At 52.0% G+C, this 18,707-nt stretch overlaps 6 protein-coding genes across 6 annotated transcripts; 2 read left to right on the top strand and 4 right to left on the bottom strand.

Moving 5' to 3' along the window:
- Positions 1–275: 275 nt before the first annotated feature.
- Positions 276–1,394, top strand: echA (enoyl-CoA hydratase echA; the record flags this gene model as incomplete). The annotated part of the gene is made up of 4 exons (XM_058475206.1): positions 276–417; positions 475–612; positions 736–1,281; positions 1,345–1,394. 4 exons carry the CDS (start codon positions 276–278, stop codon positions 1,392–1,394), a joined length of 876 nt encoding a protein of 291 aa, XP_058330946.1.
- Positions 1,395–1,616: 222 nt separating this feature from the next.
- Positions 1,617–2,732, bottom strand: N7468_005909 (uncharacterized protein; the record flags this gene model as incomplete). Its single annotated transcript, XM_058475205.1, has 1 exon — positions 1,617–2,732. The coding sequence occupies one exon, from the start codon at positions 2,730–2,732 to the stop codon at positions 1,617–1,619; it is 1,116 nt and encodes a 371-aa protein (XP_058330945.1).
- Positions 2,733–3,419: 687 nt separating this feature from the next.
- Positions 3,420–5,266, bottom strand: N7468_005908 (putative MFS alpha-glucoside transporter; the record flags this gene model as incomplete). The annotated part of the gene is made up of 2 exons (XM_058475204.1): positions 3,420–4,808; positions 4,871–5,266. 2 exons carry the CDS (start codon positions 5,264–5,266, stop codon positions 3,420–3,422), a joined length of 1,785 nt encoding a protein of 594 aa, XP_058330944.1.
- An 842-nt stretch (positions 5,267–6,108) lies between these two features.
- On the bottom strand, positions 6,109–7,761 carry N7468_005907 (transferase family protein; the record flags this gene model as incomplete). The annotated part of the gene is made up of 1 exon (XM_058475203.1): positions 6,109–7,761. The coding sequence occupies one exon, from the start codon at positions 7,759–7,761 to the stop codon at positions 6,109–6,111; it is 1,653 nt and encodes a 550-aa protein (XP_058330943.1).
- A 1,019-nt stretch (positions 7,762–8,780) lies between these two features.
- On the top strand, positions 8,781–12,308 carry N7468_005906 (ATP-dependent 3'-5' DNA helicase; the record flags this gene model as incomplete). The annotated part of the gene is made up of 3 exons (XM_058475202.1): positions 8,781–10,063; positions 10,104–11,675; positions 11,714–12,308. 3 exons carry the CDS (start codon positions 8,781–8,783, stop codon positions 12,306–12,308), a joined length of 3,450 nt encoding a protein of 1,149 aa, XP_058330942.1.
- Positions 12,309–13,099: 791 nt separating this feature from the next.
- On the bottom strand, positions 13,100–15,360 carry N7468_005905 (Zn(II)2Cys6 transcription factor; the record flags this gene model as incomplete). The annotated part of the gene is made up of 4 exons (XM_058475201.1): positions 13,100–13,355; positions 13,423–14,219; positions 14,313–15,005; positions 15,076–15,360. The coding sequence occupies 4 exons, from the start codon at positions 15,358–15,360 to the stop codon at positions 13,100–13,102; spliced, it is 2,031 nt and encodes a 676-aa protein (XP_058330941.1).
- Positions 15,361–18,707: the final 3,347 nt, after the last annotated feature.

Raw genomic sequence — 18,707 nt, 5'->3', positions numbered from 1 at the left:
GTCTCTTCTCCATGAACTATGCTTAAGCATTCCCAATCCATCTTCTATTAAAGTTGTGTCGTTCTATGGAGCAGAGACGATGGATCTCCTCTATTGCAACCGTGTAGTAGATGTTTGTCTTGTTTGCCAGAGCAGGTCACATGCTGCTGACTCATCCGTCCGCTGGGCCTCGGGAGTACTGAATCGCGGCTACGCTCGGCCAATTCTGGGCGGGGATATACATCATACCCTGAAGCTTTCTCTGTTTGCCAATCCCTTCGAATAGCTCAATCGCAATGTTTGCCCGAAGCTGTGCTCGTCTGGCTACCTCGCGGACTGCTGTCCCTTTGAGCTCCTATCTCTCCCGCGTGCGACCGTACTCGACCGGGAGCTATGAGCACATCCTCACATCTACCCCGAAGCCAGGCGTGGGTTTAAGTAAGGCACTTGTATAACTCGATTGCCAGATAATATCAACTCACAAGCTCAACCTAGTCACCATCAATCGACCTAAGGCCCTGAATGCCCTCTGCAGCCCTCTATTTGTCGAGCTTAATGAGGCATTGAGCAAGTACGATAACGATAAGGAGATTGGTGCTATCATCATCACCGGGAGCGAGAAGGCGTTTGCAGGTACGTCTAACCCTATTAGATGCCGAACCAATGCATAAATTGCAGATCAGGCAATGCTTGCAATTTAAATGCAACTCTCTGTATGTAAAAAAAAAATAAGCAAGCAAACGCTGACAACCCTAGCCGGCGCCGACATCAAAGAAATGGCCCCCCTCAGCTTCGCCGCCGCCTACAACGACAACTTCATCGCCCCCTGGTCGCACCTTGCGAACACAATCCGAAAGCCCGTCATCGCCGCCGTCGCCGGTCACGCGCTCGGTGGAGGCTGCGAACTTGCCCTGATGTGCGACATACTCTACTGCACCGCGAACGCGAACTTCGGCCAGCCGGAGATCAAGCTCGGCACGATCCCCGGCGGAGGCGGCTCGCAGCGTCTGACTCGGCTGATCGGCAAGAGCAAGGCGATGGAGTTGATTCTCACGGGTAAGAACTTCAGCGGCAAGGATGCTGGGGAGTGGGGTGTTGCGGCGCAGGTGGTAGATGGTGGGAAGGACGAGGTGCTCGAGGTTGCTTTGAAGACGGCGGAGACTATTGCCGGATATTCACGGGTTGCGACGGTTGCGGCCAAGGAGGTTGTCAATAAGAGCCAGGAGCTGTCCTTGAAGGAAGGGGTGGATTACGAGAGGCGGCTTTTCCATGCTTTGTTTGGGAGCAAGGATCAGACAATTGGTGAGTCTGGCAGTTTAGAGACTGGCTTGGAAGATCTTCGGACTCATTCTAACGCGTCTACAGGTATGACTGCTTTCGCAGAGAAGAAGAAGCCCGAGTGGTCGAACGAGTAAATGCCTGGAGGCATTGATTATCTCAGATCTGCCAGTGTATACAATGGATCTAGTCAACTCCAATGCTTAGGCAGTTTTCAAGCATGTACCAATTTACATATGCAGTTGGATATCATGAGCCCCGAGTCCAACCGTAGAAATATCAAACTACAAATGTCACGGGTATAGCCATGCGTCTTCATTGAGCGATAACTAGCTGCGGCAGGCCGCAGCTTCTCTTCACTAATTGTCATCCACCATCGTCTCCAGGGCTTCCGGTTGAGCAGCGCCCGACGGAGTCCCACGTTTGAATTGTTCTAAAGATCGATTGATCCCGACAATACCCCATGCAAATACAGCCACATCCCGAATAGACTGCATAAGCTGATCTGCGTCCGGGCCGCCAGAGCCGCGCTGATTCGCCTCTGGTGGGGACCGAACCGAAGGCGGGAATCCAGTACTCGTAGATGGAGTATCTTCCACCCCAGAAGGAGGCTTTTTTTGGGGAAAGTCTTTGTTTTCAGGGTATGCCGAGCCTGACAGAGCGGTTTCTTGTGTATGCGAAGACGCTCCGTATGAGAACACTGGCTCCAGTGCCCAAGGTGCCGCGAAGAGACCATTCGAGTAGACCGGGACCGGTTGGGGTGGGAGAGAGGTTGTAGGAATTGGGGCACGGGCACGGCGCAGAATAACCACGAGTCCATCTGATGTACATGAGACGACAGCTTCCAGCTCGAGCGGCGGAATTGGATTTGAGACCATGCTTGCAGTGTATGGCGAGATATTCGGATTGTCATCCTGCAGAGGGTTTCGAAACCAGAATCGGAGATACGCGATGGAGTCGTTACTCTTTGCGCTTTCCAGGCAGCGCACTGCGTCCCGCAGACACTTCTCTTGAATACAGTAAAAGAAGCTCTTTGCAACCAATTGGTTTGGGCTGAGACCCAGAATCTCGCTCACGCCGCTGGTGGCATACATGATGGTTGCCGTCCGTGTGAATCGGTTGACGAAGAGCGCTGCTCGGGGCTCGTGAAGAGGCTCGACTAAGCGTTGAGAAAACTTCTTCGAAATGAAGGTGAGCATGTGGTATCTCGGATCATTAGGAGAAGAGTCGAAGAGTTTGCGGACCACAGGAGCATCGACCGCACGTTTCTGGCTGCCTTTGCCCCGGCTGTAGACGGTGGTGCTCGCAATCATCACATCGTATACGACGGTAAAGACACATTCGCACCCAACCCACGATCCATTTTGGTGACGAATAGAGCAGTAGTTCAAGACTGCGGCTTTGTCCAAGTGCACCCCCGTCCGTGGACGCTGCGTGCAAAGGGCAGTTCCTGGGGATGGAAGTAATCCCAGCATGAGCGGTTGATGACATCTTGTGGCTTATATCCGAGGACCACCTCGATACTATTGGAAGCATATCTAATAGAGGCGTCTTGCGAGAGATCTGCACACTAGCATTAGATTCGGGTGTTGGCTGAGCTAACCGCAGGGGTGGACTTGCCATGGATTGTGATGAAAGTGGTGTCCATTGTGCAGAAAAGAGACGGGGCCTCCAAGCCCCTCTTGTGCCCTCGAAGAGATCTCGAGTTCGCGTAGCAAGGAAAACCCTCCTGGAGACTTGAGGAGGAAAAAAAATTCAGGGAAAACAATATGAGGCGGAAAAATTTGCCTTGACAGCGGGACCAAGCGCTCCCTCAACGGCTGTCAAGAGTTGATTGCGGGGCAGAAACAGGCTTCGGTATTCGTATGCAAGGAACATTCTTGGCAATAGGAATGTTTCAAAGACTAGCCAAGGGCGATTTTGACATCACTGCGTTCCGGTGGGGGTCAATCGTGACCTGTTCATGCAGGCCCTCGTATCTCGGAAACTTATATAAAACCTACATGGGCGGCATTGTGTGAGCAGATTGTTATTATTAGATTGATAAGTGATAATTAAATCAGCTAGGTATGTACATGCAGAGCAACGAGAGCCCCATAAGTATACTATGCAAGGGCAGCAAATGCGACGTCTTCTCATATCATTACCATGGAGAACATAAATCATCCGGGGTTGGCACCCTTCTCGGCCTCGCTGATATCGGCCACGGCAACTTTCTCTGCCCGGTAGTCCTGGATCACACGGCCCTCTACGGTTTCGTCAAATACGTCGACAGGGGTCGTGGCAAACTTGCGGGCGCTGACGCCACGCTCGAAAAGCATATCCAACTCTGCGAATGAGCGACCTGACGGTTCCGGAATACGGAAGTACGCATAGATGATGCACAAGAAGCAACTGCCGCCCCAGAAGAAGCCGGCATAGTTCTGCCAATTCCAGGCGGTCGGGTTCACCATGTAAGGGGTGAGGACACCACAGACAATGGCAACGATAATGTATAGCGCACGGCCCAGAACGACCGTCTTGATTTGGAGGCGGCGAGTCGACACCTCGGCCACCAGGGAATAGGTAACCGTCCCAACGGTCAGTTGGTAGATGAGGGCCCAGACAAGCATCAGGGACCCGGTGGCCATAGATGCTTGCTCGTGGTGCGCTGCGGGGACGAGACCAAGGAATCCTATAATCATGAGCATGGTACAAAGACCAACCAAGCCCCACACGATCAGGGAACGACGTCCAACACCTAGAGCCATCAAGCCCCATGCTCCAAAAGTGCCAACCATGTTGATGGCATACTGACCCATCGCAAAAGAGTAAGAATCCGAGTGCGAAACGCCAGCTTGTTCCAGGAAATAAGTCGAGAAGTTGGAAAACGAGTTACCCGCGAGATTCTGGATAGCCCAGGCTGCGCATACAATCTCGGTTCGACGGAGATCCGTGCCTTTGAAGCAATCCATGTAGCTTGCGCCATTGGTGATCTTAGCTTCCAGGGCATTTGTATGGACCATCATGGCGATGGTCTCGTCCGCGTTGAAGTCAGTCTCGCGATTCTTGCTGGTCAGACGTTCCAGGGCGCGTTTTGCGTCATCGGTTCGGCCTTTCCGAATGAGCCACCAGGGGGATTCAGGCGCGAAAAAAATACCAAGGAAAAGAGGCAAAGGCCACATCCATTGCAATCCATACGGAATGCGGTATGCCCATTGGTCGGTCCGGTTCAACATGCCTTTAATCACACCAACTCCGATCAGCTGGCCTAGACCCCAGCAGAAATTCACGTATGTGGTCAGATATCCACGCAACGCAACCGGGCAGACTTCAGACGCATAGGTCACGGTCAAAGTCTGGAAGACGCCCCACGGAATCCCGCACAAGATTTCAGCTGCCAGAAGAGACTTGACGTTCGGGGCGGTAAAAAAGATAGCGGTCCAAGCCGTCACCAAGACAAGACATGCCATGATCGTATAGCGGTATCCAAAACGTTCTGAAGCCCAACCGTTGATGAGCAATCCGATAAATTCGCCTGCGTACGCTCCATTTCCGAGGCCCGACTGCCACTGTCTATGGGTCAGTGACCGGGGGTTCTTTTCATCCCGTCAATTGATGGGGTGAAACGTACCTGTGCGGAAACTTGATATGAGCCATCTGCCTGCAGTTGGCCATACTTCCGATTGAATTGGTCGAACCCATAGAAATTGTTGACCAAACTGATATCGTATCCTTCCATGGCAATACACGTTGAAATCAGGACACTCCAGCAAACGGCCTTAGGGTAGAGCCGAATGCCCTCCAACAAGCTCATTTTCTGCTCCTTCTCGGTTGCCGCTTTGGCATTGTGAACGACCTTTGTCATGGACGAGTCCGATCCCGGGTCCTCCGTCGAATGGTAATGACGAAGAGCCTCCTCTACAGGCTCAATGCCATCTGGGCTGTCCGCCTTGCCCCGCTCGGCGGGGTTGGGACGCGGCTGTGATCCCGCCGGAGCAGTCGTAACTTGCACATTGGAGTCGGCCATTGTGAAATGGCAGAGGTGCAAGTTGACGGAGGCGGAGTCTGAAGGAAAAGGAAAGGGGAGGAGCCTCGGAGGTCGCGGAGCCAAGTTTGCGGGACCGAGATGGCAAATCGAGAGAAAAAAAAATTGTACCCACAGGGACCTGGAGTCAACCACGCGCAGCCAGGGGCGAGGATGATCCTTCCCCAGGGGGTAGTTTGCCAGCCAAAGCGAACAGGCTAGACCGATTGAAGATAAGGGAGTTTATTATGCGGGGAACTCGGGCTCGAGCCTCCAGACACAAAATTTTCTACGGGATTGGATGCTTGGCGAAGATAAAGAGGGGAACGGTGAATCATTGGCTCGCAGGATTTTACGCAGTAGCCTGTAACCATTGAAGGGGGCTCTTTTTTTTATTTTTTATTTTTGGAGTAGTTCAGAACCATGCCGGTTTAGATGCTACATCTACGACAGATCAGACTTTCACAGAAAAGTAGCTTATAGTTTGGCACATGTGTGGCTGCTTCCGCTCCGAGCTCCTTGCATGCGGAATGTGGGATCGCCGCATTTGGGCGATCCAGAGACATCCCGGAGTTGCATCCGCTGCAACAGGTCGGGCTAGTCAGCTGGTGCCCTATTGGGCTAATTAGTACGAGGTTGATATCCCTGCGGCGCTCACTTGGGTTAATGCGGACCTGGATTGGTCGATACTAGGGACTAAGTCTTGTATGTAGCATGAAAGTATGTATTCTGACATATCATTAAGTCTCGGACAACCCTGAATATTGTAGCTTAATTGCACCTCGCAGAAAGCACAAGAACAATACAAAGTCCTTCGTGGAGCGTGAATGACGCTTCTAAGACCCTTACTTGACCCGTGGAAGAAGTAGTGGATCTTTGATCAAGCGTTCCATGTCCTGTGCACGGAGGTGCATCGAAATGTCGACGCCATGGACTGTCCATGACTGTCCATCAGAAATATTCACTCCTTTGGGTGGCGGTGCGTCGTTGATTACCACGATGCCATCCATGTCCACCATGACCGGCTCGACATAGCGAATGATAGGAGTCGAACTGAGCCCGAAGTCGAGTTCGTAAACACCCGCTCGCGCCCAACTCGTTACCAGAATATGGCGCCGGCCGACGAATGCCTGCCAGATCCTCTGAGGGCAAGTCTCATACGCTACACTATGCAAGTGCGCGCCCATTGCAACTGGTCGGTTAATCTGATTTATCGTCGTGCGAATTTTCTGCGCAATTGCGCCTCGCCTTTGCTCTTCTGGGATTTGAGGAGAGCAAAGACCGGCACCGGTCATCTCAATGTCGACCATCATGATCGGGGAGCCAACGAATGAGGAGTCAAGTCCGAATGCACCACGTGAACCGAACGTAAGATCGCAGTGCACTGGATCCGAATCGTCTTGCAGATTTCGGGCGTGAGCAATGCATGCCCAGGCATGAGCTAGTACGGCATCGTGGCGACTGATTCGGACAGCGTCAGTTGGGTGGGAAGTGCTTTTGGTGGCGTCTTCAAATATCAATTCCACTTGCTCGTGGGTCAAATGTACCACATAATGTGAGACGGGAGACTCGTGGTCCCACTCAGACCAGGGCATGGACTTCCCAATAGGTTGAATCGGCTTATTTCTATATGGATCGGGGACCAGCACTTCCCAGGGACATTCCTCGGTTGAAATCCACCAATCATAGCGGTGTAGAGGGAGTTGGGTGATTTGGTCCAAAATAGCGGGATCGGGAGCCTTTGCGTTGATGTCGCCTGACGCCATTTTATCTAGCTGGCTGGGGTCGAAGTTCGGCTTCAGTTCTGGCGGAGGACCCGAGGAGCCTGAGAGTATCCAGCGACTGACACTTGCCCAGTCTTTCATGAAGGATACCAATGACTGGATATCAGACATCGGATGCCCGATCTTAGCTGCAAGAGCAAATCCTCCACAGGCCAGATGAGTCAACTGGATGGCCATCAATGGCTGAAGCTGCCCGGATTCATCAGGAAGGTTTGGTCGAAAGGCATTGGTGATGGTAGCAGATGAGACCAAGTTGGCAAGTGAAACCTTCTGTCGGTCATAAATTGGCTCGTTTTTGACCCGGGCAGCCGGGCAGAGCGTATTGAGCGTAGCCGTTGATCTGGCCGTGACGAATTCGACGCCAGGATCTTGCGATGTTCCAAAATGTGCATAGACACGACCATACCGACGTGCGTGCGGCGCGAAGTGGGCTGTTTCGCGAGGCAGCTTATCTGGGTTCAGCGTAGAGATGCCTTTGAGCAAGCCGGTCCATTGAGGATACGCATCAAGGGTGAGCTGCAGCGATTCGCGTAAATGACCCGACAAATCGAAATCGGGATGCGTATCCGGCTTTTCGCAGAGCCAGATCACAGAACTGGCGGAGAAGTCTACAGTAGTCGCATCAAGCAATGACAAGGCTACTACTTGTTCTTCGGGTTTGATATTCGGAAAGAGTCGCTCGGACTTGACTTGGAAAACGTCGACGGGGCTCATGTTGTCCAGTGCCGCCTTCGAGTTCGGCGTCAAGTTCAGGTTGAGTCTGGGAGCTCAAAAGAGGCCGGGTGAGTACCTCGTAAATAGAGCCAGCCCATTCTGATTTTTGTTCATCGTCTTTGCAAAGTAACAATGCAGGTAAGGCCGGACACTCAAAGGAGGAAAACCCCTCCGTTGAGGCGCGCTTCATTGCGTTTACGCCCTTTCATTGGCCCGCTCTACGCAGCCACGCCGTGAGTCACGGTGAGCAATGGTTGGCAAGGAAGGCTTAGACGCCCGCATTTATATACCTGCCCCTTTCTGGAATACACCCAGCGGCTTTTCCAGATCTACTTGATGACCGGCTTTATCAGCTTCGATTGGGAAGTTCGAAACAACGTTCGCTTTAACTTTGACCGGTCAGAGGATCTTCCTGTCGGGGCTTGAGATTGGACTATCGGGTCTCAACTTATGCTAGATAAGACAGCGTTTCTGCATCGTTTTGGCATAATCGTATTACTAAAGCCAGCTAAGCATGGGCCCTGGGGCCCGGGGTTACTAGTATTGGTGGAAAGCAGACCATCAAGTTTCAACCAAAACCAGAAACCCAAGCAGCCTTGGATTATGCCCAGGTGAGCAGGAAGACTCTGACAAATCTCTCTTGAAACAAAATTTTTTTGAAGATAATGAGAATCCTCAAGCGTCGTCCTAGGCGAGTTTGAATAATTAGCTAAGTAAATGACACCGAAAGGCTCATACTGTAGAAGGCAATGGCCACCACCACTGCGTTACTCTGCTTATCTTACAGGGATCGTAACTGTCCATATTGAACTTACGGCTATGGAAACCTACAAGGCATCTTTTGTTTAGGCGCTGAATTCAATATTGCCCTGCTATTCCGGGTGCAAATTCTCGACTGCACATGGTCTATCCCTTTACGGTCTCTGATTAATCACGTGACTTCGCGTTCCTCGATCTTGCCTTCGCCTCTTTGCGAGCACCGATCATCAGCCTTGTTTGAACAACAATGGGGATTCAATATGACACAGCCCCTGTCGATTGAACCCGACAACGCGCTAAAGCGGAAGAGGGGTCACGACGTGGATGATCAAGATGTGAACTTGACAGATCAGCCCGCGAACGCGCCTGGGAAGCCCGACACAGCTTTTGAGGTCGGCTCACACCGAAGCGCGAACTTGACTGCATCTGACACAGAAAATGCCAAGGACAATCCAAAAAGGGGCCATCAGCCAAAAAAGACCACGGCCACAAGTTCTAAGCCTACAGCGCCTAAGAAGAGGACGCCGGTCGCCCCGTGGCCTGATGATTTTAAGCGCCTGTCACAGACTCACCGCGCGCTGAATCTCGTGTATACGTTTTGCTGCACGCGAAAGCACTTCGCCACCACTTTTGACAATATTAAGAAAGCTGTCCAAGCGCAGCTTGGCCAGGGCCAGGAATTAACGGTTGAAGATATTGCGAGAGTACGAGTGCTTGTGCCACAGGCGATTCGGTTCGAGTATGTCGATGAGGCTAAGCTGGAAGTGATGACGGTCGGAGACAAAGATATTGCCGATTATGGAAGAAACCAAAGGAGACAGACTTGGACGGCGGAAACCATGGAGGATCCTAATGCAAATCAACCCGGAAACCTCGAGGTCTCGAAAGACATCTTGTTCTTTGAGTTTGTGGACGGCGACCTCAAAAGAGAGGTATCACACCCTAAAACTGGAGAGCCTTCAAAGCCGTTCCGCCGTATGAAGGACGAAGACTTGAAGATGCCAGTGTACAGCCAAAAACAAATGCTGAAACTCATCGAAAAACGCAATACGAAATTTTCTGAGGCTATTGACGCCTTCTTGGTTCGCTGTGAAGATGAAATGATTGATCCGGCTCTATTGCTAGACCAAGAGAAGAATACATTTATACCGACGCCTCCCGGTAGCAGTGTCAACACGCCAGCCAATGCCGCAAAGCCTCCTCCATCAATCCCAAAGGAGCGCAAGTCCATTGCTGAGATCATAGCTGAAATACGCGAGATGGAATGGTACCATGCCCAGATTGTCCCGGAAGGACACCGAGTATTCGAAGCCCAGAACCCTGTTTATGGAGACTTGACGTTCCAGCTATCACAAAACCTTGTCAACGCCCTGTACAACACAAAAGGAATCACGCAGCTCTATTCTCACCAAGCTCAGGCAATAAACCATCTATATGATGGTCATGACGTGATCATCTCAACTTCCACAAGCTCTGGCAAGTCGCTCATCTACCAGATCCCAATGCTTCATGAGCTTGAGCAAGATCCGGACAGCAGAGGAATGTATATTTTCCCCCACAAAGGCCCTTGCTCAAGATCAAAGACGAAGTATGCTGGAACTCCTACAGTATATGAATGGCCTGGAGAGCACTATGGTAGAGACATTCGACGGCGATACGGCGATGGGAAGTCGCAACCTCATTCGTGATGAAGCACGCATTATATTCACCAACCCAGACATGCTTCACATCACGATCCTGCCCCAGGAGAGTGCCTGGCGGACATTTTTGAAGAACCTCAAGTTTGTGGTTGTAGATGAGCTGCATGTCTACAATGGCTTGTTTGGGTCTCACGTCGCTTTCATCATGCGCCGACTCCGTCGTATCTGCGCAGCTGTTGGTAATCGGCATGTGAAATTCATATCTTGCTCTGCCACAGTTGCAAATCCTGAAGAGCATATGAAATCCGTTTTCGGCATACAAAATGTGAAGTTAGTGGACTTCGACGGCTCTCCGTCCGGCCGTAAAGAGTTCATCTGCTGGAACACCCCTTTCAAAGACCCAGCAGATCCGACCTCTGGGCGCGGAGATACGGTCTCTGAAACTGCACGTCTTTTCTGCCAATTGCTGCTTCGGAGTGTGAGGGTCATAGCATTTTGCCGGATCAGAAAGCTGTGTGAAGTCCTCCTCCAGGCAGTGCGTACCGAATTCCAGGCCCTCGAACGACCAGAAGTTGGTAAGATGGTCATGGGATACCGCGGCGGGTATAGCCCTCAAGACCGCCGTCAAATCGAGAAAGAGATGTTTGAAGGCAAGCTAATGGGCATTGTCGCAACCAACGCCCTAGAACTCGGCGTTGATATTGGATCATTGGATGCCGTTGTTACTCTGGGCTTCCCATACTCAATCTCCAACTTACGCCAACAAAGCGGTCGTGCTGGACGACGCAACAAGGACTCACTCTCAGTCCTTGTAGGAGACCGATATCCAACAGACCAACACTACATGCAGAATCCAGACGAGATCTTCACACGCCCCAATTGTGCTCTACAGATTGACTTGGACAATGAGCTCATCCTAGAAGGCCACATCCAATGCGCAGCATTCGAAATGCCCATCCGCCCAGACGAAGATCACATCTACTTCGGCGAGAGGCTTTTCACCATCACCGCAACCCGCCTTATTAAAGACAGCATGGGCTTCTACCACTGCCACGGACGCTTTCGCCCTCAGCCATCCCGCTGCGTCTCCATCCGTGACACAGAAGACCACCACTTCGCCGTGATCGACACAACCAACAACCGCAACGTCGTCCTCGAAGAAGTAGAGGCCTCCCGCGCCTTCTTTACCATCTATGAAGGCGGCATCTTCCTTCACCAAGGCCAAACCTACCTGGTCCAAGAACTCAACCCTGAGAAATACTTTGCCCGGGTCCTCCGCGTCCACGTCGACTGGAACACGATGCAGCGTGACTTCACCGACATCGACCCGATCGAGACGGAAGCAATGCGCCCGGTTAGCACCGAGCCGAATCCCTGCTGCGCCTTCTTCGGTGCCGTCCAAATCCACGCAGTCGTCTACGGATTCTTCAAAGTCGACAAGCGCGGCCGCGTCCTCGATGCTGTACAGGTCGACAACCCGCCGATCGAAATTCTGACCAAGGCATGTGGCTCGACGTCCCGAGCCGAGCAATCGAGATCCTTGAATCGCACAGGCTCAACATTGCCGCCGCCATCCACGCCGCCGAGCATGCCGTGCTCTCTCTCCTTCCTTCCTTCGTGATCTCCTCGCCCGGCGACGTCCGCACAGAGTGCAAGGTCGCGAAGAAAGAACTCGGCCGCTCGTTGCGCCGCGCGAACGATTCCGGCAAGGACCTGGAGAGAGTCCTCCAGCCACCGTCGCGGCAGCGGCCGGCGCGACTGACGTTCTACGATGCGAAGGGCGGAGCGTGTGGCTCCGGCATCGCGAGCAAGGCGTTCGAGTTCATCGGGCTGTTGCTTCGGCGGGCGGTGGCGCGGATCGAGGCGTGTTCGTGTCTTGCGCCGCAGGGATGTGTCGAGTGCGTGTGTGACGAGCGGTGTAAGGAGATGAATGTTGTTATGAGTAAGGCCGGCGCTGGGGTGATTCTGCGATGTCTGCTTGGTTGGGAGGTAGACGTCGATGCTTTACCGTGGGGCGAAGACGTCGAGGGGAATGAGTATGGAGTTGGTGGCGCTGGGGAATTGGCCGGTGGGTTGGAGACGGTTATCAGGGCTGGAGAAGTGCCCTGGAAGGCTGGCTGTAACCCGGATGAGAGGTCGAGAACTTAGCAATGCAATAACACAAAACAAGCGCCATGTGAAAAGTTTTCTCTACGAAACTGGAATGAAAACCCCCCATGTTTATTCTATCTTCATTTTTTCGGTGGAGGGGAAATACCTCTCCCTCGTTTTACATGTGATGGGGAAAAAAAAAATTCTGGGAGTGCGTGCTCTAAAGACATGGACCGAAATTGGATTCCAAAAAAGCACGCCTATGCGATGTTATTGTTCATAGCCTCTAAACAGCCGGGTATATGGATGGAAAAATGTACACGTCAAGTTATGACTAGAAAGGGAAAGAAACCCAAGACGAAGGGAAGGAGGGCAATTGGACTCGGACAGATGGAGATGGCGGAGTATACAGACTTCAGTTTTACAGATTGTGAGTTCTGGCATCCCGCGAGTGAAAGGGCCAAATCTTCACAGAGAGCAGGCATTTCAGGGCCAAGAGCCTGATATTCGGTGCTAGAAGCAGCATCTCCGTTGATTCAGCCGATGACCTCCATCTTTGCCGGAATTTAAGGTTGACAACTGAAACAGCGGACCAGAAAAGGACAAGCCCCGGAGAATGCGGGAGTTGGTCACAAAAACCTCGGCAAACAATGCCGGGTTTTGTCCACCATATTAGCGGGTCGATAAAGCCGAAATATCGACTGTACGCAGTAGTTCGGGGATAGATCGTGACGTGGCCTCGCGCAAAACGCGGGACGGCTGGCTAAAGGCGTTGCCTTGGGGCCCCCAGGGTCTGCGAAAACATATGGGTCTGCAGGCGCCTGGAAGGAAAGCAAGAAGCATTTCCGCTATTTTGGTCTTATGTGGGGAGGGCTCTGTTCGTTATCGCTCTCATCGACGTTCAATTTCCAGAAAAGCGTTTTGAGATCGCGGACGTCGGAGCGGAGTCCGTCGCGCGGCTGTTTCAGGCGCTCGTCGGTCATCTCCCTAATTTGGCGGACGATGTCGGGGTAGTCTTCACCGTTCGGCAGCCACCAGTGCATGTATTCAGTGCTTTGCCAGACTTCGCAGAGGACTTCTCGGAATTTGGGGGGAATGATATACCTGCAGCCCGTGGAGTTAATTTATCGAGCGGTCATAGGATCCAAGGAACGTAGAGGTTAATGCGTACCCATTTCTTTCCATCATCGCAAGCTTGCCCTGAGCCCACTTCTGATACGGGGGTTCTCGGGGGAGGAACAAGCAGGCAATTCCCATGGCATTCTTGAACCCAATGCAAGCACCGTTGGGCTTGTTTGGGAAGCGATCAATTGTTTCCATTAGCTGACACTGTTCCAGAGCCAGCTTGCCCAGTTCCGGCAGCAAAGGTTGACGTACAGCCAACATGGTTTGATACTTGTACATCAACTCCGTCGACAAAAGATCAATCCAGATGAGGTTTGCATCCCACAGCGGGCCCTCGAACATGGCACCCGGTACGTAAGGGTCCATTATGTCGTCTTCCGTCAAGGGTTTTTTGTTTGGATAAGAGCGAACGGCATATTCCGAATCATTGAACCTCCTCATGATGTCCTTTGCCTTCTCCAAGGTTTGCCCGAGTTGTGTGTTCTGCACAATGAAATCTTCGTAGGGAACTAACCCTTGCGACAATTTGGCGTATAGTGAGGCCAGGTCTAAGCCAAAACGGCGGTTGATGGATGCCACAAGGTTGAATTGCGTCTGTGGATCATCTGGGTAGGAGGCTGCCTGGTCGGCAGCATACTGTTCGATGGCGAGATACCAGTCCCGACGTAGAATTGCTTCCGTCCCCGCGAGGATTCCAACCACAACGTCAAATCGTGCGTACCAGAGAAAAATGTTCGTGTGTAGTTCGATGAGATTTGATGATTCAGGCGTCAGAAGTTCTCTCATTAATGCGTGCGCAGCACGGTGATGGTCGATCAGGTTCACCCAGTCACCAATATACTCCTGTAGCCGAAATACAGTCGTTAGAAACATTGTGGGGTTTTGGTTTCATTACTTCATCATCCGAGAATGAAAAAGCAGGGAAAGATCGCTCACCTCAAAAGTCGTCAACACAAGAACCGTACAGAGCGTTGCAAGGCAATGATCCTCCCCGGAGCCGAGAGACTTCCGTAAAAGCGCCAAAGCTTTATTGTAGTACTTTAAAAACGAATAGAGCTTGCCATCGGGAGCTTGCAAAGTGTGATGGTACGCCGAAAATCCCACCAAAGCGTATAAAAGGGGTTCGTACTGCAAGGCCAGTTCAATAAGGTGATGCTGAATGAACGGAGTACTAGGCTGTCTTAAGAAGAAATGCTCGTGTGTAAGAAACTCCTGGTGAAAATTCAAGAAAAAACGAATGTCATCAGGCAGCTGTGCTGCGTTAAGCAAGTCTGTCGCAGTCTGACTGATGCTCGTCGACCGTACGCTTAAAGACTCGTATTGCGACGACTCGCCCGACGGGGAACTCCCCGCCTGTTCAAGGCTGAAAGGGCCCGGATCTGATGGCTGCTTTGTATGCTGTGATCTTGGTGATGGCTCACTCTGCCTTCGTTCGAGATCAGGACGAAAGTGACCAGGGCCGATGCTAGCAGGTGAGGGGAGAGTCGCCGCGGCAATAGCGTTGGGTTCTTCCTCGTCGATTATAGGTTCCAGGGGACTAGGCTCATCATGCCCTACCTTTCCAGGGGAGTCATGACTCCGCGATGGAGGCCGGGCAGATCGAGCTTTGCCCGCACTCCGACCTCCCACCTTGGACGAGGAAGCAATGGGCGAAGGGTAGAGCACAATCCCGGCTTCCTTTCCGACAGCGCTCACAGACCGGGCGACTCTCGTCGCATTTGATACGGCGAGCACGGCACGTGAAGCAGCCACTCCGGGTGCGCTTGTGCTTCTTCTGGTCTGGTGGGTGCTGGAGTATGGTGGGCTGTTCGGAGGGGTATGACGTTGGAAGAGCCATGGCCGGTGCGGAGGGATCATGCCAGAATGCCACACTCTCCGGGTACTGCGTTGAGCCGAAGAGTGAAAAGGCCGACATGCTCGGATCCTGCTGCATTGCATCGGAGAAGCCACCCATGGCAGCCTGAGACTGGTGATATTGCTCCATGGCGTAGCTTGGCTCTTCACATACGAAGGTCGAGGTCGATGCGGAAAGCTCCGCAAATCAACGGGGTAAAGACGAGAGTTTCATCGTCAAGGACAGAGGCAGCCCGGGGAAATGAGGAAGATTTGAGACTAATGACCTCGAAATGAAAAGATGTAGGGGAAGTAAAGTGTGCTGGGTGGGGTGAAGTTGACCCAGACTATCGGACCCAGGATGTGCGGAGATTAACCAGTAACCTTTGCCCATCGGTTTAGGCATTTAACTCTTTTGACTATTTGAGTGACTATTAATATTTGAATTCTTTTTTTTTTTGCCCTTTCCCTTTTCCTCTTTTTGATTCATATTTCCCCTATTTCCCATCCCCCCCCATTTCCGATTTTGCTCTTTCCATCCTTGGGAGTTCCATTTCTATTTTAAATATACTGAAGCCAACTGCAGCGATCCTGATCGGCATATCCAATATGAGATCAGTCCAATATGGTGCAAATCTCTCATAGGACTTGTCGTGCTAAAATGGGGCTTTTGGGTGGATTGTTGGCGGATACGACGTCGAGGCTTTCTTGGCCTCTATACAGTAGGGACGAAGGGGGACAAGGGTATACATATTGGGGCCAGTAGAAGCCGAAGCTTCTAAGAGGCTCGAATGATGATATCCACAGGGTAATCATTCCAGATCGTATTGTTATTTTATTTTCATTTTTATTTATTTTATTTTATTTTCCATTTTTTCTTTTCTTTTCTTTTCTTTTTCTTTTTCTTTTTTTTTTTGCCCCCTCTCTCCGGCCAATGGTCCCTTTCCAAAGTCGGGCTTTCCCCACCTGTACATTGTGAGGATCATGGCCTGGGCTTATTATTACGCAGTCTACAATCCTTGTCCCGAGGATCTTCCCCGACCTATGAGCCTCGGGACTCGGGCGAGCACTAAAGGGGAGATTATCTGAACCTATCTTGAGTAATCTTCTATGTCGATGACGATCCTATCACAGCCACATCGGGACCTCACGAGAAATGTGGGTGGCTCGAGCCCTGCCCATTCCAGTAGGAGGGGGGAATGCCCTAGAGTGAAGGGGGGGGGAAGGGGGGCCGATCCTGTCCGGTGATCCAAGCGTCTGTCAATCGGCGTTTTTTTATCCTCCGCTCACCTTGTTTTCACATTCACGGGTGCCATGGGTTTTCTTCGGTGGATTGAGGTCAATTCCGCAGTGGAACCCCGCATGGATCATCGACATGGGGCTCTCAAGATCAGGTCCAAGCTTCGGAAGTGGTCAACCCGGGAAATGGAATCAGAGTCGCGGCTGATCTCCTCGTGAGAGGCGGAGATGGCCGCTCGGATCTTGTAGATTCTGAAGCGCCAGAAAGTCTTCCGAAAACGCTCCGTTTGTGAAAATTGGGTCTGGGTGGACCCGGTGACTAAATGGAGGAGCCGGAGAGGGCCCTTTGTTCTTGGGGAATGCTCTCTTAGGGGCCCCCGCCTTACTCCTCCAACACTGAAACCTTGAAACGTGAGAAAAAGGCCGGAAAACACGGGGGATCCGCTTCCCGGCTGATGGGGAAATTACCTAGTGTACGAGATCAAAGGGGGCGGAGCTGAAAGGCTGCAGATATTCAGCCTCTGTTGCTGGAAGATCCTCGTACTCGTAGTCCCAAGATCCTGAAGTGATCCATTGAATGATCGAGTGACTGGAACCATCGGGACCAAAGCAGCAACGAGTCGTGCGGGAAAATTGCAATTTAGCCGAAGTTCTAGCGCAGATGAGATCATCGTGTACCTGATCGACCGAGGGTTGACAGCTGGAACAAAGGCCCAGGGCCAGAAGAACACCAAAGATCGTACTTTCGGGGAGGCCAGACCAGATTGGGGAGCATCTCCTGTGGCCTCAGTCTCTCCCCTCGGCCCAACGGACGTCGGCGAAGCGCGATGGGGACCGATTAATATTGCAGGACAAGCACGAAGGTCGATCACGACGGCACTGGTGGGCGGCTCGAGCCAGTCGCGGTCCTATTCGCTGGGGGGGGGCTCGCAAGCTCCAACCCTAAACTGGATCCAGCAGACTATTACAACCTGCTGGGACCTGCGCCAGTGCGTTGCGCACCGACCCTGAGATCCCATTTCTGGCCATGTGGATAAGAAAGGTGGGAGAGTTCCCCTTGACAGACCGTGGGGCCATGTCCATGTGGCCCCTTGCGCTGCCATGGTGTCAGAGGAACCGGGCGATCCTCTCGTTGCAGTTTGGCCTGGAGGGGGCCGCAGCGCCGTGTTAGGCAAAATGTCCGGCCAGATCTTACCATCATCTTCATTTCGTCCCCGTGCTGCGTTCCAAGGGTTGGGATTTGGGCCCTTACAGCCTTTGGGGGAAACGGGCTAGTCCCACCCTTCGTACCTTAACCTGAACTTCATAAGCATGACCAAGCAGGAGGTCTAGTAAGACGGAGCATCCGCCACTTCCACGATGTCGACGCAGTGCGTGTTCCGAAGCTGAATGACATTGTCGTTATGTTTGCCTCCCGCTAGCAACTCGGTCGATTCGGCAATTGCTACACTTGGTGTCCGTTGCGCACTTGATGCATCGGGAATATCGTGGTCATGACGGATCAAGGCTCCCATGCACAAGTTGAGAGACCCAGACTAAAGGGATGTCAAAAGCAAAAGTACAGTGGACTTATCTTCCCGGCCCTTCTCAATAGGCGCCGTTCAGAGGATTGATATGCATGTGGGGTTGGCTATGATACGTAGAATCCTCTCCCTCCTACCGGCGGCCTTGCATAGTTGGCCCGATCCCCGAATCATCGAGGAAATCCCCTATTATCTGACATCTATCGGAGGTTTGATCTAGAGTATGGCCCCAGCGTCAAGCCGGAAGCTTGAGGTTGGCCGGTCATTGAAAAATTATCATTGGTGGAGGAATTATTAGAAGAAAAACAAAAAGCCGTGCCTCCTTGTCTACTGGATCTTCGCGCTGATGCGCTAATAACTATGCAATTTCGTGGTAATCTCCCACAAGATGAGACACATAGAGAAAATCAGGACCTCCGACGGGATAGCCACACAATTGTAATGATTTCTCATGAATCAAGGTAGAAGCCACCTAGCGAACTGCCCAGGTTGGTTCATGGACAAGATAAAGTAACCTTCTGGTCAACCATTTATCCCGGATACTCGGTGCAGGGGGCGTACTTTTCGACCATTTCGCAGAGACCAAAGCCCGTAGTTCAGTCGTCAATCACAACAGATAGAGTAGGATACAGGTACCAAATAGGTCACCAGCGCCTACGGATCGTTCATAGAGCTACTAGTACAGAAGAACCTCAACCTCAGCCGCAGAAAAGAAAGTAACATCCCTTCGTGGGAG

Source organism: Penicillium chermesinum, assembly GCF_028974085.1.
Source record: "Penicillium chermesinum strain IBT 19713 chromosome Unknown utg000004l:1.0-3345178.0:1.0-3348027.0, whole genome shotgun sequence".
NCBI lineage: Eukaryota > Fungi > Ascomycota > Eurotiomycetes > Eurotiales > Aspergillaceae > Penicillium > Penicillium chermesinum.
Note: the sequence above shows the minus strand (reverse complement) of the source record. Positions and strands in the feature narration are given on the sequence as shown.